The 27,492-nt window shown below is 39.3% G+C and overlaps 1 protein-coding gene across 3 annotated transcripts in view; it reads left to right on the top strand.

Annotated features, from left to right (window-relative positions):
• The first annotated feature begins 750 nt into the window (after positions 1-750).
• bicd1a (bicaudal D homolog 1a) overlaps positions 751-27,492 on the top strand; it is a 44,596-nt gene continuing 17,854 nt past the window's right edge. For all 3 annotated transcript variants that reach the window (XM_059506761.1, XM_059506760.1, XM_059506759.1), the window contains exons 1-2: positions 751-1,272; positions 22,986-23,198. In XM_059506761.1, coding sequence (XP_059362744.1) covers positions 1,057-1,272; positions 22,986-23,198 — 429 coding nt within the window. In that variant the 5' untranslated portion in view covers positions 751-1,056. The remainder of the gene's footprint in view (positions 1,273-22,985; positions 23,199-27,492) is intronic.

Below are 27,492 nucleotides of genomic sequence, written 5' to 3'. Positions count from 1 at the left end.
TAGACCAGCTTCATGTCTCAATTATAGAAACTTGTATAGTTTATAGTTTCAAAATCTTCAGGATTACAGCTCAGCTTTAATGGTCAAGATTTACAACCTTCACACACCTTTAAATAATGAATATGCATGACGTTTCATGCAAAGTTGTTGTCTTTTTACTTTTACTCCTTTCAAAGAGCATCTATTTAAACAATGCATAATTAAACAGTGAAATAGCCTCTACAAATAAATACATTTTTTTTTAATTGTCCAGCAGGTGGCGGAAAAGTATTTAAATAATGCATGTTGTCCTCCACAATAACATTCAGGTTAGCACTAATAATAAATTACCATAATAATAATAACCTAATTTAATGATAATAATAATAATGATGATGATGATGATGATGATGATGATAATAATAATGGTTTGCAGATTCATGTATCTGAGAATTTCTGAAATTTCTCAAAGGACCACGTGTGTAATGCTTTACGTGTGTGTGTGTGTGTGTGTGTGTGTGTGTGTGTGTGTGTGTGTGTGTGTGTGTGTGTGTGTGTGTGTGTGTGTGTGTGTTTAATGATAATAGTAATACTAATAATACCTGTGTCTAATATTTTATTTTTATGTCTGTATAGCCTAACTAGAATTTACATAAGATTACATATGATGTAACAAATTGTAATTAGCATTACCTTTACATATACTACTAATAATATAGAGTAATAAATGTAAAAGATGAGGGGTGGGGGTATGGAGTGACGTCACAAATTGAGAGACAGGATCAACTTCTGCTCACTTTGCATTCTGGATAGATGGCGCCGCTTCTCCTCAAAACGTTTTAAGTTGGGCACACAAAAATATGTCTTTGATGGATGGAACATTAGTGCGGTTTATCACAGCACTATTTATAATGCACAAATCGAGTCTAGTGCTGCTCGCGTAAACATAATTTGAAAGCATCGGCAAACATCAGCGCATTGGGTGGACACTGGACAGACAGACTGCAGCATCCACCTGAATCTCCTCCTCAGCCTCCGCCTCTCTGAGAGATTACACCCGACCGGACACCAGAGGCTATGGCAGCCGATGGAGGATGCGGGGAATCGGTGGATCATTACCGGGCCGAGGTGGAGAGGCTGACCCGGGAGCTCGCAGAGGCGAACCGGGAGAAGATCCGGGCTGCGGAATGCGGTCTGGTGGTGCTGGAGGAGAACCAGACGCTCAAGCAGCAGTACGCGGAGCTGGAGACCGAGCAGGAGGCTCTCAAACAGGAGTTAGAGCAGCTGCAGGAGGTAAACACGGCTCGGGTGATCTGCTATTTTTTATGCATCTATGTGTGTAAGTGTACTATATATATGGAAATGAGGAAGATGTATATAATGGTATGTGTATACACACATACATGTATAATATTTGATATGTATTTTAACCTGTCTTTTATGAACAGAAGCCTACCATGGTATTTTCATGGTGCTGTTTTGTGAGTATATATTTTTTTAAATGTGACCCTGGACCATAAAACCAGTCATAAGGGTCCATTTTTGATACAACTAGGCCTATTTGAAAATCTGTACTCTGAGGGTGCAAAAAAATCTAAATATTGAGAAAATCGCCTTTGAAGTCCTTAGCAATGCATATTACTAATATATATATATATATATATATATATATATATATATATATATATATATATATGTGTATATATATATATATATATATATATATATATGTATATATATATATATATATATATATGTATATATATATATATATATATACATGTATATATATATATATATATATATATATATACGGTTGGAAATTTAAACATCTTCATGGAACATGATCGTTACTTAATATTCTAATGATATTTGGCATAAAAGAAAAATCTATCATTTTAACCCATACAGTGTATTGTCAGCTATTGCTACAAATATACCCATGCTGCTTAAGACTGGTTCTGTGGCCCAGCCAGGGTCACATATTGTTATTAAATTAAATTAAGTTTTCGTTCATGCTCAAGTGGGGATTGATTCTGGTGTCAGAGGTTTATGAAGCGTCTTTCACTGTAAAAAGTTTAACTATTATTTACTCAATTTTATTGGTGAAACATTTTTACACTCAAAAAAATTGAGTAAATTTTAAAGCTGTGAAATCAATGAAATATACTGTATGAATTGAGTAAATGCAAGTAAAAAAATTAAGTAAATCTGAGTAACTGCATCTGGTACATTAACAAATAAAATTGAGTAGAAATAATTGAACATTTAAACATTTAAAAACAATATTTATGAGTAATATTAACTGTTTTTATTAATGAGTAATATTAACTTTTTATTTTCTCTAAACCTTTGTAAAATAGTACTCCACACAACCACCAGTATACATGACATTGGCCTTTATTGTCAATGAGTACAGCAATAGAGCACATTTTACACTGTATACAATTTCATTTAACAAACATTTTATAAGTAAAAATTAAATATTTAAAAATTCAGGTAGCCTAATTCAAGTCTAATCAAATCAACCCAATATCCACCGGATCAGCGCTGGTCCTTGTGCCGGAGACTGACTCGCCTCTGCGGGTGAACTTTGAACTTCATACCGCCGTCCTGCGTTTCACTCACAGCCGATAGATACTGCGAGTGACTGACATAACCTGCCAATAAACAAACAGTGACAGTTCTGAGGACATTTTATCATCCAAATGATAATAATTATATTTATTATCATTAGGAATGAAGTCATGTGTTTATGCAAAGCGTTTCAATCATGCAAAAAGACAGGCGCGACTCTCGTTTAGGTGTCGAATTACGCCTCTGTATGTTGTTTTGCATTAAATATGATTTAAAGCACAGTAAAGATTTTATAGATAAAATAAAACATACACAAACCTGAATTTCACAGAGGAAATGCACCAAATCTGCGACGCTGAGAAGAGAGCTGTTGTCTGGAGACTGGAGAGTTCAAACTGCCATGCTCACTGACTCAACCAACGTCGAGTTGTCGTCACGTCAGAGGGTGGGGGAGGGGTGCATTGTTTTAATGGAGTAAACTTACTCAAATTTTAAGAGTGTGTTAAATATATTAATAATATTGATTTGAATTAAGTAATATTTTTGTTTCTTGAAACAGATCAGTTTAATTCAACATTCTCAAATATTTTGAAAGAAATTTCACAAATATATTAAGTATATTATAAAGAAATAATTGGTTAGTCAAATACTAAATAATTTTATTGAAAACAACTTAAATATATCTGTAAATTTGAGATAAAATGAACTGTTGGATTTTTACTCAATTATTTTGGTATGTTTAACTCAAACAATCAAGTACACGATATTCAGAGATTTTATTAAGTTAATAAAGTTAAACATTTCTGTAATATTTACTAAGCCACAGAATTATTTTTTACAGTGTTGGTGTGTCAGGAAGTTTTCATATTTTTTAATATCTCAGTTCATCTCTGTCTCAATGTCAATAAGATGTTTACTTAATATGGCATTTATAAGATACATTTTATTTTCTGGTTATTGGTATGTATGAAACTCAGACAGAACTAAGCAGATGTTGGCTTGTTTAGTCAGATGCAGGTAACGTTTAAAGCTTGTATGAAACGTTTGTATTGTTATAAAAAAATGTTAAACATCATATTCACCCTAGCCATCAGCCCATGTGTTTTTGTTTTTGTTTCTAGTTGTCTGAATTATAAGTACGATGAGTCAAATGGAGCATACAGTAACCATCCAAAGTGGACACCCTTTGCTGTTTTGTTACTGTATTCAATTGACCAGTGTAACATATCTGGGACAAGTACACTCTTTTAGAAAGGAGAAATGATGAAGAGATAGGGATGAAAGGAGAGAGACATATATCATCTTATATATGACCTTTTGACCCTTGTTTAGGTGTTGTCAGTGTTGTCAAATTTATTTTCAGAAAATGACACTGTAACGATAAAACACTTCCTAGTCATCGGGAAGAAGGAGGCGGGAACCGGCGCACAATCAACAGAAAACTTTAATGATCAAAATAAACACAAAGCAGCGCATCAGCCCCTCACGGACGACTGATGCGCGCAAAATAAAAACCAAAACACAACTAAAAGCCCAGGCCTGGTCCTCTCTCGTCCTTCACTGTCGTCGCTCCAGTTTTATATCCTTCCATCTCCTCCATGGGCCTGGAGACCGGTGGGACGAACAGGTGTAGTTCATCTCCAATCACTCCCCCGGCCTCGCTCCCATGTCCCTCGGCCCCGCCCCACTCGTCACAGACACATACAAATATTAATTGTTACTGGGAACATTTGTTTTATTTCAAATAATGTGTCTTAATTATTTTATGGCTGTCCTTGTGTTCTCTAATGACCTCTCAATTCTCCTGAAGTAAAGCACACTGGCAGACCAGCGACTTTGACTAATGCATCTTTGTTTAGCTTCACAATATGTATGAATGCTTATCTCAGACTTTTATAGTTGTTCACTGACAGCAGTGAGTCATTTGCAGTAAATCATTGTCATGAAATTGTGTCAGTAATTGCCTTTTTTTCAAGGCAGCTCCCACTAGATCAGGCTAGTCTGCCTTGTGCGCTTGTCTTTAATGTCAATGTCAATGTCAATGTCACCTTTATTTATATAGCGCTTTAAACAAAATACATTGCGTCAAAGCAACTGAACAACATTCATTAGGAAAACAGTGTCAATAATGCAAAAATGAGAGTTAAAGGCAGTTCATCATTGGATTCAGTTATGTCATCTCTGTTCAGTTAAATAGTGTCTGTGCATTTATTTGCAATCAAGTCAACGATATCGCTGTAGATGAAGTGTCCCCAACTAAGCAAGCCAGAGGCGACAGCGGCAAGGAACCGAAACTCCATCGGTGACAGAATGGAGAAAAAAACCTTGGGAGAAACCAGGCTCAGTTGGGGGGCCAGTTCTCCTCTGACCAGACGAAACCAGTAGTTCAATTCCAGGCTGCAGCAAAGTCAGATTGTGCAGAAGAATCATCTGTTTCCTGTGGTCTTGTCCTGGTGCTCCTCTGAGACAAGGTCTTTACAGGGGATCTGTATCTGGGGCTCTAGTTGTCCTGGTCTCCGCTGTCTTTCAGGGATGTAGAGGTCCTTTCTAGGTGCTGATCCACCATCTGGTCTGGATACGTACTGGATCCGGGTGACTGCAGTGACCCTCTGATCTGGACACAGACTGGATCTAGTGGCCACGGTGACCTCGGAACAAGAGAGAAACAGACAAATATTAGCGTAGATGCCATTCTTCTAATGATGTAGCAAGTACATAGGTTGTTATGGGAAGTGTTTCCGGTTCCGGTTTACCTAATTAATGCAGCCTAAAAATCCTTTAACGGATTTGGATAATAAAAGCATATTAGTATGTTATGTGTATGCCAGGTTAAAGAGATGGGTCTTTAATCTAGATTTAAACTGCAAGAGTGTGTCTGCCTCCCGAACAATGTTAGGTAGGTTATTCCAGAGTTTGGGCGCCAAATAGGAAAAGGATCTGCCGCCTGCAGTTGATTTTGATATTCTAGGTATTATCAAATTGCCCGAGTTTTGAGAACGTAGCGGACGTAGAGGATTATAATGTAAAAGGAGCTCATTCAAATACTTAGGTGCTAAACCATTCAGGGCTTTATAAGTAATAAGCAATATTTTAAAATCTATGCGATGCTTGATAGGGAGCCAGTGCAGCTTTGACAGGACCGGGCTAATATGGTCATACTTCCTGGTTCTAGTAAGAACTCTTGCTGCTGCATTTTGGACTAGCTGTAGTTTGTTTACTAAGCGTGCAGAACAACCACCCAATAAAGCATTACAATAATCTAACCTTGAGGTCATAAATGCATGGATTAACATTTCTGCATTTGACATTGAGAGCATAGGCCGTAATTTAGATATATTTTTGAGATGGAAAAATGCAGTTTTACAAATGCTAGAAACGTGGCTTTCTAAGGAAAGATTGCGATCAAGTAGCACACCTAGGTTCCTAACTGATGATGAAGAATTGACAGAGCAACCATCAAGTCTTAGACAGTGTTCCAGGTTATTACAAGCAGAGTTTTTAGGTCCTATAATTAACACCTCTGTTTTTTCAGAATTTAGCAGTAAGAAATTACTCGTCATCCAGTTTTTTATATCGACTATGCAATCCATTAGTTTTTCAAATTGGTGTGTTTCACCGGGCTGCGAAGAAATATAGAGCTGAGTATCATCAGCATAACAGTGAAAGCTAACACCATGTTTCCTGATGATATCTCCCAAGGGTAACATATAAAGCATGAAGAGTAGCGGCCCTAGTACTGAGCCTTGAGGTACTCCATACTGCACTTGTGATCGATAGGATACATCTTCATTCACTGCTACGAACTGATGGCGGTCATATAAGTACGATTTAAACCATGCTAATGCACTTCCACTGATGCCAACAAAGTATTCAAGTCAATGCAAAAGAATGTTGTGGTCAATTGTGTCAAACGCAGCACTAAGATCCAATAAAACTAATAGAGAGATACACCCACGATCAGATGATAAGAGCAGATCATTTGTAACTCTAAGAAACTCTGTCGTGGAAATCACGATATACAGTAGCTTGTCGTTCAAAGCCAGCCCAAAATTTGGGGTCAGTTTGACATAACTAGCTTTCATTGTATAGTTTGGAATTGCATAGAACTCTGCAGCATCTGTTAGTTATTTACAATGCAGTATTGTATTTAATCTATTTCATTTCAGAAAAATTAGAAATGCATTTCTGCATGTTTATTTAGAAAAACCTTAAGTACAGACAGTGCAGACAGTTGATTTATCTTCTTATATTAATAGTACAATCAATAATGCACATCTGTTTTGCTGCTTGCCTTTTAGATAGTATCTATATCTCGGTTTCTGTTCAAAGCATCTGTGCTGTTTGTAATAGAGTCTGTCTGCGGCTGATAGTCTCGTGAAGGCCACGAGTCCTGGAGGTGATATTTCCTCTCGAGGACTGACTTGCTGTATTTGTTCTCATTTCGTCATCTATCTACATTTCTCCTTTATTCTAATGAATATTAAACAGAATGTGAAAGACCACACTACACTATTTGCCTTTGGGCTCCCAACTCAATTCCTTGGAGAGGTTTGCCAGATTTACTTGCAAATCAGATTTTCTGAATGTGCAAGAGGAAAAGAAATGCCATATGAAATCTTTTTAAGAGGCATACACACCTTCACCGTATACACACCTTTTTGATTGTATTTAGAAGTTGTATTGTTCCTATATATCCCAGTACAGTGTTGTGTGTTACGCATAACTGTCTGTGGGTATGTTTGTTTTCTATAATAGATGTTTTTGTGAAGATATTTTAGTTAGCACACATTTCTGTGTATGGTTGGTCTGCTGTTCCTTTTATAAAGTCGGAATTGCTATTAGAATTCATCTCTTTATTGTTAGTCTTGTTAAATGGAACATGAAGAATGAGATAATTGTTAGAATTCGGCCATTGGAAAACCATTAGTTTATTAAATGTTGCCAAAAAGGGTTCTACAAAAGAGGCTAAATGTCTTTGTTACAAACAAATAAATCCTCTTCAGTTCACTAAATGAGTAAAATGATTCACTGTTATGGATTTGTTTTTGAATCTATTTGTGGTAAACAGCAGATAGAGCTCGAAATGTTTTTCGGTCCCTCAGGAAACAGAGGAAATAGACTGCTGAGTGTTTTATGGTTACAAATGGAGGGTGTGTGTACTTGAACAGTTAATGCCCTACCGTCCTGTTTCCACTGAAATGCTCTTGATGTGACTTGATCTACAGTGATAAGACCTTTATGATTTTTGGAAGATGCTGGGCATCTCATATCTGAGCTGTTACACTGGTATGGTCTTTACAATTAGTACAAATGGGTCAAAGTGTTTGCATTCTAGGCTATAGCGCTGTATTTATACAGTTTTCAAAGCATTCAAGTTCAAACCCATGACCTTGGTGTTGCTGGCACTATGCTTTACTCTTTGAGCTACATTACTTGGCAGTAAACAAAGTAAGAGTGTAAGTGGTACTGTTTAAGGTTGGGTGGAAATATGGAAACTGTCAGGCTTCTTTTAAATACTCACTAAAGGGCATAGGGCATTTCTAGGTCATCCATAAATCTGCTTGTCCTAGACTGAGAAAGAAAATGAAAAGTGATGTCATAAGAGACAGAGAGAAGGACACAGTGGAAAAGAAGCCTCACAACATCAGCAGGGGTTCTAGGAGCTGATCGATTAAAAACTGGTCATACAGGTCCTAGTTTTTCTGCCCTACCCCCATAGTCTAACCTCATTTTTCAAGATTCCCCAGTGGTGAGAGATATTGATTTTAGTCTCTGATGCTCTGATGCAAATGATTATTGCATTGTGAGCCAGGACCACACTCCAAATTAATACCAATAAACAGCATTTTCAGTGCTACTACAGAGAGAAGGCCTAATTGATCATATACTTAAAGGGGAGCATCACTATTTCAATGCCCATTCTTAGGATTAAGGATTTAGATAAAAGCATCTGCCACAAATATGGGGCCCTATAAATCTGTTTTATTTCTTCACAAATTCTTTTTTTTTTTTTTTTTCTGGATAATTGAAGAAAGAGATAATTGTTAGAATTCGGCTGTTGGAAAACAGGTCAATGCCATTAGTTTGAAAGCTTGACTGTGTGAGATGCAAGTTAGTTTTGCTGCTTTGCTGTCTCCAGTGATTTCTGAGTGAGTTCTGGGTGGATCTGAAAATGTCAAACAGCAGTGGCTCTTCAGAACTGGTGTGGATTCAGGCATGTACCTTTTACATCTCTCAGAGCAGAAACTGCCTATAACTCTGCACAGTTTGAGACTTTGAGAAAGAGCCCGTCTGCTTAAATGTTCTAGTAATCAAAAAGCGAGAAAAAAAAATTAAATCATGAAATACAGTACATACAATGTAAGAACAATTTATTGAAAATTCAACAAAAATAAATTTTTAGGCGCCTTTTCCTAAATTCTATGTTTTCCTTTTTAATATTGCCATATTTAATAACTTTTTTATATATATATAATTAAAAAAGCATGTCATTATTATTATTTTTTTTTACAATAATAGGGCTTTGTGAATTTTTTAGGGAAATTCTGTATTGTCTCTCTAGTTTTTCTGCATTTGTGATTTAATACAAATTAACAGTAAAAAAAAAAAAAAAAAAGATAATGAAAAGAATGCATGAAACATTTTAATCTAGTTTAATTCGTGTTTTAATATATAATCAATTGAAAATGTAACAATTCCTTTTACTTTTGGCATTTAAAGTGCTGCACAACAGAGTATCACTGTTAAAATTAAAACATGCAAGAAATTATTTTATTGTAAATGTATTATTATTACTACTATAATAACTCCATTATACAGTACGGTATTTATATATTTCTGTCATAGTTTCTCCAACTTTAATAAAAGTTTTATTTTGACAGTTCTGTATATATGACAGGATTCCATCATTCCATCCATGTTTCCTGCCTTACTGGTATCACAGGACCCTATGAATATAAACTTTGGTGACACATAATGATACCTCTAATCATGCATCCAGTTGAGCTTGGTAATGCTTTTTGCCTGATGAAGGATGAATTATGGATTTAGGTCTTTTGAATTGGGCCAGTAAGGAAGCCAATAACAACCACCAGGCAACTACTCCCTTAGTCCCTGCTGAAATTAAGTCTAATTGACACTAATTGATGCATCCATCGACTTGTTTGGCAACACTCACATTTGAGCCATTGGGCCACTATTAAGAACTAACCCAATAAAAATTTGCAGCCTGCCAACAAAAATAACAGAAAATGAAGGTGAAAATTAAGCAACAACAATAGATAATCAAGGAAATATTGTTTAAAAGAGTGTAAAATAAAACACGATGCTGTCCTCTGCAGGTCAGGTAAAGTATAAAAAAGCAATCAATATGTATGTCTGTCCAATCTTGTGATCAGTGGAGTAAACTTTGTAAGGCTAGAAAGCTTGACTGTGTGAGATGCAAGTTAATTTTGCTGCTTTGCTGTCTCCGGTGATTTTCAGAGTTCTGGGTGGATCTGAAAATGTCAAACAGCAGTGGCTCTTCAGAACTGGTGTGGATTCAGGCATGTACCTTTTACATCTCTCAGAGCAGAAACTGCCTATAACTCTGCACAGTTTGAGACTTTGAGAAAGAGCCCGTCTGCCTTACCCAGGGGTCTGTGTATTGGTTGTTGCGCTTTCATGACTGAAACTTCCCTGGCTGCAGTAAAAGAAACTGTGCGGTCTGACAATGAAATTAATAAAGTCTGTACTCTTACAGTGTGTGTATGTATGTATGTATGTATATATATGTCACGGCTTACGCTGCTGGAAGGAACACGGAGCCGAGGGATAAACGAAAATCAAGGATTTATTAAATCAAACATAGGCAAGGTAAGTAGCAAATAACAGGTGGCAAGTGGCAGGTAACAAGTGGACAAGTAGACAAGTAACAAGTAGACGAGTAGACCCGACCAAACAGAACTGAAAGGACAAGGCTTTTATACCAGGGATAATGGGGAAAACACAGGTGGATGGAATGACTAAATTAACAGGGACATGGAACACATGCGGAAATGACTAGACACACCTGGGAACTAATCAAACCACATAGAGACAGAAACTGGGTCACAGGGGCAAAAACACACAAAATGAGTCCAGGTGTGTGACAGTACTCCCCCCTCCCGGTAGGTGCGTCCTCGCACCGTAGAAACAACAAAGGGAGGCGTGGGTGGGAACTTGGGAGGAGGCTCCGGTGGAGGACAGCCTCCCAGGAGGGGGCCAGCAGACAGGGACTACAGAGGAAGGAGCCAGGGAGGAGATGACGGAGGGAGGAGCCAGGGAGGAGACAGGAAGGATCTGAAGCAGGAGGTACCCAGCAGGACCCAGGCCACAGCCATAACGGCCCAAGGTGGGGCCGACGGTGGAAGGAGCCATGGAGGAGGAATGGTCACCGACTCCAGGGACTCGACCCACGGCAACGGAGCAAGTGGAGGAGGAGCCCGAGGCGGAGACGGAGAGCCGAAGAGCCAGGGTGACGGGGAGGAGCCGGAGGTCCTAGGCGGAAAAGATGGCTCTGGTGACTGACGCGGCGATGTGGATCCGGAAGGCCGCGGTGAGGCCAGAGTGACCGAGGACTGAGGTGTAGCCGAGGGGATGAAGGAGCCTGACGGAGCCGGAGGGACGGAGGGATGAGGCGAAGCTGGAGGAGTGGAGTCCCGAGGCATAGGATGGACGACGCCAGACCAAGGCAGAGCCGGAGGGACGAGGGAGCCAGGCAGAGCCTGCGGACTGGCGGGCCACGGCGGAGAGGAAGGAGCTAGGAGCCATGGTGGAGCCGACGGATCAACGGGCCGAGGCGGAGTCCAGGCCTCAGAGGCTGGAGGCGGAGGTGAGGGAGACGCCGACCAAGGCGTCGCTGGAGGATGGCGGTCCCGCTGAGCTCGCACCACAATGATGGTAGGCTGAGGGCGAGCAGAGGGGCAGCCAGATGACAGCGGAGGAGGAGGCAGGAGTGGGTGGGAGGGTGGTAATTTTGGAGGAGCAGGCATTGGAGTAAGCTCTGGGGCTGGAGCCCTTCCTGGGCTTAACGGAGGATCAGGAGCCCGTCCTGGGCTTAACGGAGGATCAGGAGCCCATCCTGGGCTTAACGGGGGTTCAGGAGCCCGTCCTGGGCTTAACGGGGGTTCAGGAGCCCGTCCTCGGCTTAACAGGGGATCAGGAGCCCGTCCTGGGCTTAAAGGAGGATCAGGAGCCCGTCCTGGGCTTAAAGGAGGATCAGGAGCCCTTCCTGGGCTTAACGGAAGATCAGGAGCCCGTCCTGGGCTTAACGGAGGATCAGGAGCCCGTCCTGGGCTTAACGGAGGATCAGGAGCCCGTCCTGGGCTTAACGGAGGATCAGGAGCCCGTCCTGGGCTTAACGGAGGATCAGGAGCCCGTCCTGGGCTTAACGGAGGATCAGGAGCCCGTCCTGGGCTTAAAGGAGGATCAGGAGCCCGTCCTGGGCTTAAAGGAGGATCAGGAGCCCGTCCTGGGCTTAACGGGGGAACAGGAGCCCGTCCTGGGCTTAACGGGGAATCAGGAGCCCGTCCTGGGCTTACAGGAGGATCAGGAGCCCGTCCTGGGCTTAACGGGGGAACAGGAGCCCGTCCTGGGCTTAACGGGGAATCAGGAGCCCGTCCTGGGCTTAACAGAGGATCAGGAGCCCGTCCTGGGCTTAACGGAAGATCAGGAGCCCTTCCTGGGCTTAACGGAAGATCAGGAGCCCGTCCTGGGCTTAAAGGAGGATCAGGAGCCCGTCCTGGGCTTAAAGGAGGATCAGGAGCCCGTCCTGGGCTTAACGGAAGATCAGGAGCCCTTCCTGGGCTTAACGGAGGATCAGGAGCCCGTCCTGGGCTTAACTGAGAAACTGACATAGGTGAATTGGAAACCCCCTCATTTTGACACATTTGGCGCTCCACATTTTGCTCCCTCGTGGTGGGCAGTGTCGCCGGCTCTCGCACCTGGTCTGACGGGTTGCTCTCTGTCATCGGTGGGCTCGGGCTTATGCCTCGTACCGTGGGGAGATTGTAGGCTGGGCTCTGGGTCCAGAGTGGACCTGGCGAGATCCTCCATTGGGCCGACCGTGAGAGGTGACCCATTTCTCACCAGATTCCACTCTATGAATGCGGCGAAATCCTCCCGAGGACCATCTTCGGGCGCGTGGTCCGGGTAGCTGGTGGCATTAGCTAGGAAGAGAAACCGTCTAGTATGGTCCTCGAGAGAAAGTCCCTCCTGCTCCAGCAGGAGGAGGAGGTATTCGGGGCGATAGAGGGGATCCATTACACACTACGGAAAGAAAAAGACTGTGAAAAAACGGAAAACAAAACGGAGGGAAAACACGCAGTTTTTAACTTTTTAGGTCGGGTCTTCTGTCACGGCTTACGCTGCTGGAAGGAACACGGAGCCGAGGGATAAACGAAACAAGGATTTATTAAATCAAACATAGGCAAGGTAAGTAGCAAATAACAGGTGGCAAGTGGCAAGTGGCAAGTAACAGGTAACAAGTGGACAAGTAGACAAGTAACAAGTAGACGAGTTGACAAGTAACAAGTAGACGAGTTGACAAGTAACAAGTAGACGAGTTGACAAGTAGACGAGTTGACAAGTAGACGAGTTGACGAGTTGACAAGTAGACGAGTTGACGAGTTAACAAGTAGACGAGTAGACCCGACCAAACAGAACTGAAAGGACAAGGCTTTTATACCAGGGATAATAGGGAAAACACAGGTGGATGGAATGACTAAATTAACAGGGACATGGAACACATGCGGAAATGACTAGACACACCTGGGAACTAATCAAACCACATAGAGACAGAAACTGGGTCACAGGGGCAAAAACACACAAAATGAGTCCAGGTGTGTGACAATATATATATATATATATATATATATATATATATATATATATATATATACACACACACACATATATATATATACACACACACATATACATACACAATGTAAAACCCCATGAACGTTATGATGTCAAAAACATAGTTTATGTAAATAAAACAACATAACATGGGCACCAATCAATTTTTTGAATACTTGCAGGCTAAGAATGTTTTCAAATCCACATCACTTGAATATTTCAACATTGATGTCTGTCAAAAAATAACATACACAATACACTATACACAAATTTGGGAACTTGACAGGCGTGTTTCATGAAATGTAGTTTGATAACTGTCTTCCCAGTTGGTTTAATAGATTAAGGCAATAATCAAGGTTTTACAAAATGTTGTTTAATTTTCCAATTAAGATTTAATCAATATTTGCAGATTTTGAGCCATATCATTTATATATTCAATTTAATAAGTATATACCTATTATATGTGAGAATCAAATGATTTGCATTTGCTTTACTTAAATACAATTGTTCATGCCAACATTTAAAACCATCCATTTTCATACTGTTCAAATAAAATAGGATTATTTAGAAGTCCATTTTTAACTTTTTGTTTTAATGCTCTATGGGATGTTGTTCAGTGGATCCTTACCTTTCTAACTAAACCAGGATTTACAGCTGTGGATGTGTTTATGACTCGTTATTACGACGGATCTGGTGTGTACTGCGTTTTGATTCTTCATGTTTTGATGTGTACTGCTTACACAAATTTAACAAATGCATTCTTTATAAGCTTTCTATTGAAAAACAGCAATCTGTCGTTGATGCTTGAAGCTTAGATCTTTATAATGACATATAGTTTGTCAAGATTTATTTTTTCCCATTTAATTTTATCTATTCATAAACATTGACATGTGCAAACAAAGAGAAGTTTAGTGCATCGGCGTCCAGGTGTGGGTTCATTGATTTTCATTTTTTAATTTGAGGTAAACAAACATCATTGTAGACACAATATTACACATCAGAGATGTGTGATTATATCAGTATAATCCTCCACTAAATCAAATTTCCCCACCACCACTTTATTTCCATGCCAGCATGTTTAAATGCATACTCAGCCATCCCTTACACCCTGTTTAGATGATGCCCAGTGGCACAGTTTCCTGTCCTTCAGTGTTTGTGTGTTCAGGTGGTCGTGGCCCATGGCTAATTAAATGGACCCCTGCCCTGTCTCAGTTCCCTTCCCAGCATGTATGTAGGACGCTCGCTCTCTATGGATGGCTAATAAGTGACTTTGTTCTAAGATGCTTGAGGCAGAGGACTGGAATACAGTCTCTCTATACGGGGCAATTTACTGCCCTAAAATACTCCATACCTGGCATAGTCTGTGCCTATGTCCCACGGCACACCAAAAAGAGACAAAGAAGAAGAGACAGCGAGAGCTATCATTTTCACCGTGATGAATGGACTTGTTTTCAGTGCCTCGTTGAGGTGCAGTACATTTATTGTTGACTATTTCATGCTGTATTAGTGTGATGAGGTACGCATTTATCATTGAAGTGAACCGCCATTCAAGTTGCAGATCATTTTGTGCGCAGTGCTGTGCATTAAATGCTTACTCAGAATAAGCTATTTAAGTGATTCTGTTCAACTAAAGATGAAGCTGTTTTCACCGTCTGTTTAGGTGCTGTGAATTTCAATCACCATTCATCACGGTGAAAATGATAGCTCTCGCTGTCTCTTCTTCTTTGTCTCTTTTTGGTGTGACGTGGGACATAGGCAAACAGAATCAAATCTCTTTCAACAAGGTGTAATGAAGAAGAAAAGCCTCTTTTCTTGCTCCGGGCTCCTAATTCCCAAGCATCTTCTGCCCCAAAGGTGATTTTGAGTAATACAGTATTCTGTTATTCAGCTGAACCTGTGTTGCGGTGAATAAGACGTGCTGCATTGCTGCAGATTTGTGTAGCTGAAGAACTGTTTAGTATGTCCTCCTCCCTTTGTCTTTATAAAAACACTTACCAGGAAGTGGCAGTTTAGGTAGTGTGTCAGTAATGATGGCAATACAAATAGCTAGAATCTAATTTTCCACTAAATTATATTAGCTATGTAGTATATAAACATGTACTGTAATGTTCTTGCTAAAAAGACCAATGTTTTAGATGCTTTATTAGGAGTAGTTAAATATTGTTGGCTTTTGATAAAATAAAAACATACTTTTATATAAAATCACTTTTTATATCATAAGTTTTATGTAATGTTGTTCAACAGTTTCTAAAGGATCAATAAAGATTGTATTGTTTGGATTTTCTCATTGCTGAGGAAAGCATTCTAGTCAAGCTGTCAGGAACACAACTGGACACAGATGCAGGTTACAGTGTGAGACCAATTTATTCAAAACGATCAAAACCAAAACAAAACACCATGTGCACACGAAATGCAGACATATACAAAAACACACACACCGAAGAACGGGTGATCAGACAGCGGACATGACACAAGCTCCACTCTGGATTTCGAAGCCTCCTGAGACTCTGAGAACAGCCCTGGTTCTCCTGTTTATCTTCACGCATTGCTGAAACCTGAAAATGGACCCTGGAGGTACCTGATTAAAAATACAACAACAGGAAATGACCTCTCGTATGGGATGAAAACCCCACCAAAACTCAACATGCTCCAGGTGTAGCATCACACAGGTTGTGTTGTGTTCATTACTCATAATGTTGGCCAGTCCTGACGCCAATTGTTGTCTCAATTCCTCTGGCTCTGTATATAGCATAAATTTGTGTGTTGAGGTCATGAAAAATGGATAATCTGTCAAAAAAAAATCTATGTATATTAGCTCTGAATAATTAAAATGTATTTCATTTTAATGATTTAATGTATATTATATGTTTATATTGTTTAGTAGTCCAGCTTTTTTCAACCACAGCTTATTTTGATGTTTTAATGGTTGATATTTAATTATTAACCAATAATTATGAATTATTAATATTATTAATAATATTTGTTATTATTATTCATTATAATCATTATTATTATTATTAGTTTATTAATTATTTTTAGTTTAGTTTAAATATTTATAAATGCCATTTATTTTGAACAGTATGTTGTTGTCATTAGACTACACTTCTTTATTCCCTGTACTGTATGTGTTTCATCAATGGTCCAGAATTTCTTCACTGAATACAGTACACACTCCAAAAAAAAGTGATTTTGGATGCAGCTTCTGAAGCATTAGACTAGCAACATGTCAACTTTGGAGCCATCTGTTAAAGTTAGCTAAGAAAGATTAAGTTTGTTAGTGTTGGGTTGCTGCTATTGTGCTGTTTCATTCTGTTTAGAATGCTGTTTATGTTTCCAGTGCACTACATAGACAGCAGACTATGAGACAGCTTACTAGGTTTTAGACACCTCATGTCATTAGTGGCAAATCTTGGCATATTTTAAGCAATTCTCTGTAGGATGGTAGGGATAATAAATAGTTAAGGATTAATTTATAGTTTCATCTCTGAAATTTCAGACAGTTTGACTTCCATTCTTTGTGTATAAAGTGCATGTTAAATATAAGTTCAAACATACAGAAACTGAAAGTTCTGTGTCATTTTCTTGGCAGATTTCATTTAGCAAAATCAACACCCACATACTCTACAACTTACCTGCATTATATTGAATGTACAGTATAACTGTATGGAAGTGTGGCCCGGATGGCATTCCTGGACGTGTGCTTAGGGCATGTGCTGAGCAGCTTGCAGGGGTCTTCACAGACATTTTCAACCTGTCCCTCACCCAAGCAACTGTGCCAACATGTTTTAAGTCCACATCCATTGTGCCAGTACCAAAAAACTCCTCCCCAATGTGCCTGAATGACTATCGCCCCGTAGCACTCACACCCATCATTATGAAGTGCTTTGAGCGGCTGGTCCTAGCACACCTCAAAGACTGCCTCCCACCCACACTGGACCCACACCGATTTGCCTACCGCAGAAATAGGAGCACAGAGGATGCAGTATGCACAGTGCTGCACTCTGCACTCACACACTTGGACAATAACAACACATATGTACGGATGTTGTTTGTTGACTTCAGTTCAGCATTTAACACTGTCATTCCCTCCAAGCTGACCACAAAACTTGGAGACATGGACATTAACACCTCCCTCTGCAACTGGATTATGGACTTTCTGACCAACAGACCTCAGCATGTTAGGTCAGGCCACAACCACTCCACCACCATCACACTCAACACCGGCGTACCACAGGGCTGTGTGCTGAGCCCATTCCTTTACTCCCTCTACACCCATGACTGCAAGCCTGTGCATGGATCCAACTCCATCATTAAGTTTGCAGACGACACCACGGTGATTGGCCTCATCAGTAACAATGATGAGACTGCCTACAGGGAAGAGGTACAGCACCTGGCCACATGGTGCGCTGACAATAACCTGCTTCTTAACACCACTAAGACAAAGGAGCTCATTGTGGACTTCAGGAAGAAAAAAGGAGGCACGCATGACCCCATCCACATTAACGGTATGGTTGTTGAACGTGTCTCCAGCTTCAAGTTCCTGGGAACCACCATCTAGGAGGAACTGTCCTGGACTACACACACCTCCAGCCTGGTCAGGAAGACTCACCAGCGCCTCTTCTTCCTCAGGACACTGAAGAAGAACCAGCTGTCTTCAGCCATCCTGGTGAACTTCTACCGGTGTGCGATCGAGAGCATTCTGACCAGTTGCATCACAGTCTGGTATGGGAACTGCTCAGCAGCTGACCGCAAAGCACTGCAGAGGGTAGTGAAAACTGCCCAATGCATCACAGGGACACCACTTCCTGCTATTGAGGACATCCAGAGGAAACGCTGTCTACGTTGAGCTCGCAGCATTCTTAAGGACTCCTCTCACCCTGACCATAGACTGTTTAACCTCCTGCCCTCCGGGAGGCGCTTCAGGAGCCTCCGGACAAGGACCACAAGATTCAGGAACAGCTTTTTCCCTACAGCTGTCTCCTTGCTGAACTCTGCCCTCATACACCCCTCAACACCACCCCACACCACACACACAGACTCCTCCCCCTCTTCAACACTACATCTGACTGATTTATTTATTTATTTACAACAAGCAAAAAACAGTAAACTTGTTATTACTTGCACTACTGTCTGTTCATCCAGAAACACTGAGTAATCCATTTGCTCACTGAAATATTTTCTATGCACTGTACTGTCCATTGCACTAGTGTAAATTATGTTCATATGTTCATAGTTCTGCCTATAGTGTACATACACTTTTACATAATCCATCTGTATAGTATGTTCATAGTACACCTACCTGTATATCATGCTTATAGTATTTAAAATCTGTAAATTATGTCCATAATACTTCTCTGTATAGTTATTGTACATATTATAGACCTTGTATATTCTGTACTTACTGCTTATTGCACTTCTGGTTAGATGCTAACTGCATTTCGTTGCCTTGTACCTTACATGTGCAGTGACAATAAAGTTGAATCTAATCTAAATAAAAAAACTACTAAATGCATCAGTCAAAATGATTGTAATAAGCTCGCTTCTGCTTAGGGGACAGCTGTTTCCTAATGGTTAGCGACTTGGACTAGTTACCAGAAGGTCGCTGGTTCAAGTCTCTGTGCTGGCAGGAGTTGTAGGTGGGGGGGAGTGAATAAACAGTGCTCTCTTCCATCCTCAATACCCATGGCTGAAGTGCCCTTGAGCAAGGCACTGAACCCCCAGTTGCTCCCCGGGCCGGGATATATGGCTGCCCACTGCTCCGTGTGTGTGTGTTCACGGTGTGTTCACTTCTCACTGCGGTGTGTGTGCACTTGGATGGGTTAAATGCAGAGCACCAATTCTGACTATGGGTTACCATACTTGGCAAATGTCACGACTTTCACTTTCACTTATATCTTTGCATAAAACTTTGTTTTGGCCATATGTGCTGATGTCAGGGTTCAAATCAGTGTGTGATTTATGTTAGGACTCATTTTTGCTTACATAATCTTTGGTGGAGTCGTGAGGAGCTTTGTTAGGGGTGTGCAGAAATTTGTTGCTAATTATTTTCTCTCTTTCCAAGGTTTCTTCTGTGCAGTTAAATATTGCCAACATATCGCTGATGCAAGATGAATATTAACCACCAATACCCATGAATGAAGGAGATAGATAATGCAAGGTTTGACTGCAACCCACCCAGTTATAGGAATAACAAGGATTTTCTGGGTTGTGCTGGCAGCGGTACAGAACAGACTCCTGCCCTGCTGTCACAGACACGCAGACGCTGTCTGGAACAAATCACTGACAGGGCGAATTGATGTCTGCTCTGAGCGCACTCGTTCTCTTTTTCCTTTCTGTTTCCTAAACACACGTATGTTCATGTGAAAGAGGCGAATTCACATAAATGTTTGCACAGTATGGTGTTTAATGTTATCGCAGCTGTTGCTGTTGACACTTGTGCTTTCAGATACTTCCTGTTGTTGAAGCCAATGTAAAATGTACTATCTGCTCGCAGACACAGTTACAGTGATGCTTGCAATATGCAGGAGATATTAAGATGTGTAAGAATGATATTTTAGTTTTTGTCTACTACTTAATTTCATTTTTTTATGAATTTTAGAGACTGGTTATTCAGTGGGCATCGTAGAGTGACTGCCTGTTCTAAACCAGATGGAGAAAGTCGGCATTATGAACACACTTGCTCCACAAACCATCTGCCACATTATACTGCAAAGACCCAGTCTGTGGTCACGGCAATGTCCGATACTTGAGTCTCTACATCTCTCTCTCTTATTCTCTCTCAGAGCACAGCTGGGAGGCAGAGCACCTTCAGCAGGGATTCTGGGACATTCACAGGCCCTTATTTTAAATCACAATGAGAGCTTATTCACACTTCTGTCACTGAATTAATCAAAGCAGTCTATCCATTTGCTTTTGTGCCTTCTCCCCAGAGTTCAGCAATCAAAAGGAAAGAAAAAAAAATTGTTAAAGAGATAGTACACCCAAAAATTATTGAAAGGACTTATATTGACTAGTCTTCAGAACCCGTGTAGTATGCTTTGCTAAGAAAGAAAAATACTGAAATGTTGGTCATTATTCATTATTAATCTAGTGGCAGTGGCTTGTTAATCACTGAAACCGGATTATTAAATAGAATTTGAGAATTGGATCAAATATACTGTACTGCAAAGTGCATCGTAAATCAAGTTCCTGAAATTAATAAAAAATTAATGTACAAGTAGCAATATCCTCATTGTTCATGAAGTGGGCAAATATGATGAATGTCCTGTGGTCACAACAGACAATACACTCTCATCCACTATAAGCACTAAAGAAAAAATACATGGATAATATCTGCTTATAAATCTTAACAGTTTCTGTTAATGTGATAAATAACATTCATTCATTTTTTTGGACCATTACGATTTTTTGCATACTGACATTTTTGTCACAAATAAAAACTAAATTCTCATTCATAAATTGTATTTTATTTTATTTTTATAAAATATATAGTTTTGCTTTATTTAGAAATAGTGTAAATATATTTACATATAAATCCATTTTTACATTTACCCAAACAACCTTTTTGTTTTGAAGTATTGTATTTGTTGAAATCTTTCTTTCTTAAGTTACATTAGTCATGACTGAAATTGATTCAGTGCTTGGAAAACCATTCCAGTATTTGACATTCAGCAACTTTTTAATCACCTTCACTCTTCAGTCAGATTTGCTTTAAGGTGCCGTCTACCAGTACTCCAGTAGTGTTTTTCCCACATCCATATACACATCTCTTCCACTTTTTAGTGCATCTTTATTTGATTTTCTCTACAGAAGGGAGGTCTTTTCTGGTACTCATCCCAGTTATACATCTCTCATAATGGCTCAGGTATTGTGAGCATCTCAAAGACACCTGCACCAGCAGATTATGATCTGTCGTTATTGCTTTAAATGGACCATAATGCACATGTGCATGTGTAGTGTCACTAAAACATACTGATTAGCCTTGTGATAAGTTTTCAGAACAGGTCAGACTGTTAACCCTAGCTCATTCCTCCTTCCTGTTTACCATCTACTGTCACCTTCCAATCAAGACAGGATGCTTAAATCATGAAACGCCAGATCTGCATGGCGTGAAAACCTGTGTCATGGGAATCGGAACAGTGTTTCTATTGATCCGAGTGATCAGCTGAAGTATTAGCTTAGTTACCCTGAAGTGCAGCACTTTGTATACTGTATACTGTATATGGCATCTAACACACACCTTGTTGTTGTTGAATTTTTCATGCTGAGAGCTCAATCAAATCTGAGCAGGATCAAATCTGTTGTACCACAATGACATGTCATGTTATGTCACATCGAATCATATTGATTTTGTTTGTTTGCTGTCATTTAGCCTATTAGTCTATTCATGTGAGTCAATTATTTGTTCTTGACACTTGCTGATGGCACATATCCATCAGTGTGTTTATTTATTAACCTGTTAAAACCAAGCGGCAACCTTTTGTCTCTCTTGTGAAACCAACATGCAAGTGACTAAAACAAAGATGCAGTTAGGGGAAGTCGTGGCCTGGTGGTTAGAGAATCGGACTCACAATCGAAGGGTTGTGGGTTCGAGTCTCGGGCCGGCAGGAATTGTGGGTGGGGGGAGTGCATGTACAGTTCTCTCACCTCCCTCAATACCTCGACTTAGGTGCCCTTGAGCAAGGCACCGAACCCCCAACTGCTCCCCGGGCGCTGCAGCATAAATGGCTGCCCACTGCTCCGGGTGTGTGTTCACAGTGTGTGTGTGTGTGTTCACTGCTCTGTGTGTGTGCACTTCGGATGGGTTAAATGCAGAGCACAAATTCTGAGTATGGGTCACCATACTTGGCCGAATGTCACTTCACTTCACTTCAGTTCATCGACTGGCTGCTAGAGGCTGGCTCCAAAAGGGAGTCAGTGCAAAAGACTCCCCATGTTAAAATCGCCAACTTTACAGCAGAAAAAAAATTGTTTACAGCCTGGTACAAAAAAGTGGTTTTGGTCTATATAGCTAATTTTGCCCTTCATAACAACTGTGAGGAGGCTGAATTTTTTTTTATAACTCATCCGTTTAAATTATATTATGCCTTAAAGTTCTGCATAATAAAATGCTGCTGTCACCAATGTTGAGCAAGGTGGGCGTGGTTTCAGCAACCAGCTCCCGCCTCTTTGCCCATTTTCGATTATCCGGGAGTGACGCACTGCCAAGAGCGTCAAAAACGCTTTTCAGAAACCTACAAGTGATGTCACAGACACTATGTCCATGTTTTTATACAGTCTATGGTTAAAACATGCAGAGACCCAAAAACCTTTCATCATTTACTCACTCTCGAATTGTTTTTATCCCATATGAGTTTATATCTTCTGTTGAACACAAAAGAAAATATTTTGAATAATGTTGGTAACCAAACAGTTGCCAAAAAAAAAAAAAAAATCTTTGGAAGTCAATGGCTACCATCAGCTGTTTGGTGGTATAGTAGTGTGCTGTTGTGATCACAGCCATAATTTTCTTAAACTGAATACCCCCTTTTCTCTCTGACATTCATTTACAGGCGTTTGGTCAGGCATACACCAACCAACGTAAAGTCGCTGAGGATGGTGAGACAAACGAAGAGACGCTGCTGCAGGAATCTGCCTCCAAAGAGGCCTATTACATGGGACGTCTGGTGGACCTTCAAACCCAGCTCAATGTGAGCAGCTCTGTGGCCTCCAATGCCCAAGCAGAGGCCGAACGCCTCAATGCTCTAGTGCAGGAACTCAGAGAGGTGAGTTGTGTATTTTCTTTTACTTTTGAAACTGCTGTCACATTACATATCCATATAAAACATATCCAAATATACATATCTCAATATCATTCATTTTACAAGACTATGAAACTTCATCTTGGGTCAAAAGGTTATTTTGAGGGCAGTCAGACTGTGTGTGTAGTGTGTCAGCAGACAGTGGAGGCATAGGGGGGGGTGTCAGGGTCAGAGACTGTCGCCATAGTGCATTGTAGGGGGCAAATCCATGGCTAAGCTGGGGCATAAGAGAAATGCCCTGAGGTCGGCACAAAGACACTGTACACACACACAACCACTGCAGCCCTTTGAGACAGGGAATTTCACTAAGAATTTCACACTGGGGTCACATACAGTACCTCACATTTCAAATAGCTTAATTACTACATTAAATCCAGGTATTCTGACAGTCTAGATTACAAATATTAGCATTTTTATTCAAATAATCAAATAATAAACAGTGAAATGGCATGCTGATTTTATTGTGCAAATGTTTTTAGAATGTTTACACTAGCTGCATTTTTAACCCACATTGTTAGATGCATTTTTTTTTTTTTTATCAAGATGTTGGTGTAATATTAAAAACATATGCAGGGTTATTATAGTTAAGTAAAACTAAAGCTGAAACCATTACTAACAATTATGTTAAATTTTGTTTCTTTAGATAAAATAAATGGGGGGAAAATCATTAATTTGGGTTGTTGTCGTTTTTTTTTTCCGTTTGATTTATTATTTTTATTTAGTTGAACTTGATGTGCTAAATTTGATAAATCTAAAATATGAAAAATTACTAAAAACTATGGACATAGTAGAAAAAAATTATAATTCAAAGCCTCAGTTAAAATTATAATAGTATTTCTCAGTAATACTAAAATAACACTGAGCATGTGGTGTGTGCCAGAAAGTTTAGGCCAGTAAGATGTATTCATAACTGGTGTTCAGCATTTTTTTTATTTATTTAAACAGCTTTTTAACAAATGTACAGGAACATTATGAGTAAACAATTCATAGACTGACTTCTCAAAATCTCTATGGGACTTCCAGGGTAGCTCTGCTTATTTTCATTATTTTTAATTTATGCATTTAGCAGACGCTTTTACCCAAAGCGACTTACAGTGCATTCAGGCTATCAATTTTTACCTATCATGTGTTCCCGGGGATTTTTGCAATACTGTTTGATGCCACTAGTGCAATTTTGGCATTTGTGTACTTCATAATACAGGTGAAGCATTTCAGCATTATAACCAGCATGACTGTAGCGGATTTTGGCATGGCACGTACTAGGTTTGCTCCAGTTCTGTGGGCTACTGCACTGCTCCTGACCCCTGATTGTGTGAAGCCCATGATTACCACTGCTACAATAGAGCTGTTCTAGGTGATAATTGGTCAGTAATCCCTTGGAGTTCGTGCCCAGCTCATTTGAACTGGCACGGCAGCGCTTGGAATATGCAATGAGACATCACATCCTCTGGGAGAGCTGTGGTATTGTGTACAGTAATCAATATCTCAGCTCAACGGAAGGTCATCTGCCAGGGTGTGCAAATTATCTCACGACATAACAGTGTTTTATCCTCTTATTCCTGTTATGGTGGATTTGTTGGCGACAGCTTTAGTTCAATTTGGATGGATTTTGTTGTAGCTTCAGTGCATGTCTAGACAAGACACAGTTTATTTTTTAATAGAGACTAGGTTATAAACACTAGTTTATTTATTTAATCCCACATTTTTAGTAGTCCATGAAGAATTTTTGGGTATGATATGTCACACTTTATTTTATTTTGCTATGCTCACTTACATAAATGAAATAGTCTCTTGCACCCACTAGTAAAAAAATATTTCTGGTGTCTGAATAAATTTTGGTTTCTATATACAGTACAGACCAAAAGTTTGGAAACATTACTATTTTTAATGTTTTTGAAAGAAGTTTCTTCTGCTCATCAAGCCTGCATTTATTTGATCAAAAATACAGAAAAAACAGTAATATTGTGAAATATTATTACAACTTAAAATAATAGTTTTCTATTTGAATATACTTTAAAAAAAATAATTTATCCCTGTGATGCAAAGCTGAATTTTCAGCATCATTACTCCAGCCTTCAGTGTCACATGTAACATCCAGTCTGTCACATGATCATTTAGAAATCATTCTAATATTCTGATTTATTATGAGTGTTGGAAACAGTTCTGCTGTCTAATATATTTGATGAATAAAAGGTTAAAAAAGAACTACATTTATTCAAAATAAAAAAAAAGTTCTAATAATATATATTCTAATAATATATTTTCTTAACTATCACTTTTTATCAATTTAACACATCCTTGCTGAATAAAAGTATTGATTTTATTTAAAAAAAAAGAAAGAAAACAAATTACTGACCAGTAGTGTATATTGTTATTACAAAATATTTATATTTTAAAAACATAGCTTCTTTTTTTTTTTTTTTTTACTTTTTATTCATCAAAGTATCCTAAAAAGTATCACATGTTCTGAAAAAAATATTAAGCAGCAGAACTGTTTCCAACTTTGATAATGAATCATCATATTAGAATGATTTCTAAAGGATCATGTGATAATGATCCTAAAAATTCAGCTTTGCATCACAGAAATAAATGATAAAGTATAATAAATTTAAAAACAATTATTTTAAATTGTAATAATATATCACAATATTAAAAAGTTTTCTGTATTTTTGATCAAATAAATGCAGGCTTGATGAGCAGAAGAAACTTCTTTCAAAAACATTAAAAATAGTAATGTTTCCAAACTTTTGGTCTGTACTGAATATATATATATATATAAATTTTAGTTTAGTTTTAATGCTCACCAAGACTGCATTTATTTGATCATAAATACTGTAAAAACAAGAATATTGTCCTGCTGCAAAATGAAATCAGCATCTCCTTAAAGCTTGTCAGCAAATGGAAGCATAAAGTGCTCCAAAAACTCCTGGTAGACGGCTGCATTGACTTTGGACTTGATAAAACACAATGGACCAACACCAGCAGACGCCACGGCACCAAAATCATCTCTGACTTCAGAAACTTCACACTGGACTTTGGATTCTGTGCCTCTCCAGTCTTCCTCCAGACTCCAGACCTTGATTTCCAAATGAAATGCTAAATTTACATCTGAAAAGAAGACTGTGGACCACTGAGCAACAGTCCAGTTATTTTTCTCCTTACACCAGAAATGCTTCTGATGTTTTTTCCAGGTTCAGGAGTGGCTTGGTTTTAGGAATGTGACAGCTGTAGCCCTTTTCCTGAAGACGTCTGAGTGTGATGACTCTTGATGCGCTGACTCCGACTTCAGTCCTTGTGAAGCTCTCCCAAGTTCTTGAATCGGCTTTTCCTGACAATATTCCGAAGGCTGTGGTCATCCCTGTTGCTTGTGAACCTTTTCCTACCACACTTTTTCCTTCCAGTCAACTTTCTATGAATATATTTTGATACAGCACTCTGTGAACAGCCAGCCCTTTCAGCAATGACCTTGTATGGAATACAAACTTTTGTGTTAAAAAAAGAAAAAACAACTGATATATTTTGTGTGCAATGAATCTAGAATATAAGTAAGTTTGCTTTTTTAAATTCATTTACAAAAAATAAAGACCTTTTCCATGATATTCTAATTTTTTGAGATGCAACTGTAAAGTATTCATTTCTTTTAGAAAAAAAAAAACTTTACTGACCCCAAACTTTTAGTGTAAATAGCTCTAAATAAAACATGTGGTCTTGAGATTATTAAAATATGCTGTGCGTTACACGTTTGTCTTACAGCCCAGTCAGCATCTAGGTTTCTCCCAAGGTTGGCTCTGTTCCCATGTCTGTTCCACACCTTTGACTCTTCATCAGCAGTTCTGCCCAGTTTGTGCAATGGTGGGGGGTTTTCTCTCTTAGCTATTGTGATTTTCCAGTAATCTGCTCTTGAAGAATGGTTTAAGTATTCCAGAGTTTTACTACATTGTGAATGCTGGCACAAACAGTTGTACGAGGCATTATGATTGAAGATCAAGGCTAGTACCTTTTGGCCTCTAATTGTGACTCACTTTTATATAGATTAATGCTACATTATCAGACACATTATGATGTATGCAACATTTTGTCATCTTGCATGTAACATTCTGTTTCAGCTGTTAAAAAGCTTTTGTCTCTGCTTTCCCATATAGATTGAACTCTGAGGAAGAAAGTGCTGACTTGAGGGTTTTCTCTAACGGAAAGCAATTTGTTACCCAGCATTCCTGTCAGCTCAAGTGTTGACATGCTCAGTATCATCTTAGACTCT

The sequence above is a fragment of the Carassius carassius genome, chromosome 23 (genome assembly GCF_963082965.1).
Source record: "Carassius carassius chromosome 23, fCarCar2.1, whole genome shotgun sequence".
Classification (NCBI taxonomy): domain Eukaryota; kingdom Metazoa; phylum Chordata; class Actinopteri; order Cypriniformes; family Cyprinidae; genus Carassius; species Carassius carassius.
The sequence above is the reverse complement of the archived record's forward strand: the minus strand, read 5'-3'. Positions and strand labels throughout refer to the sequence as shown.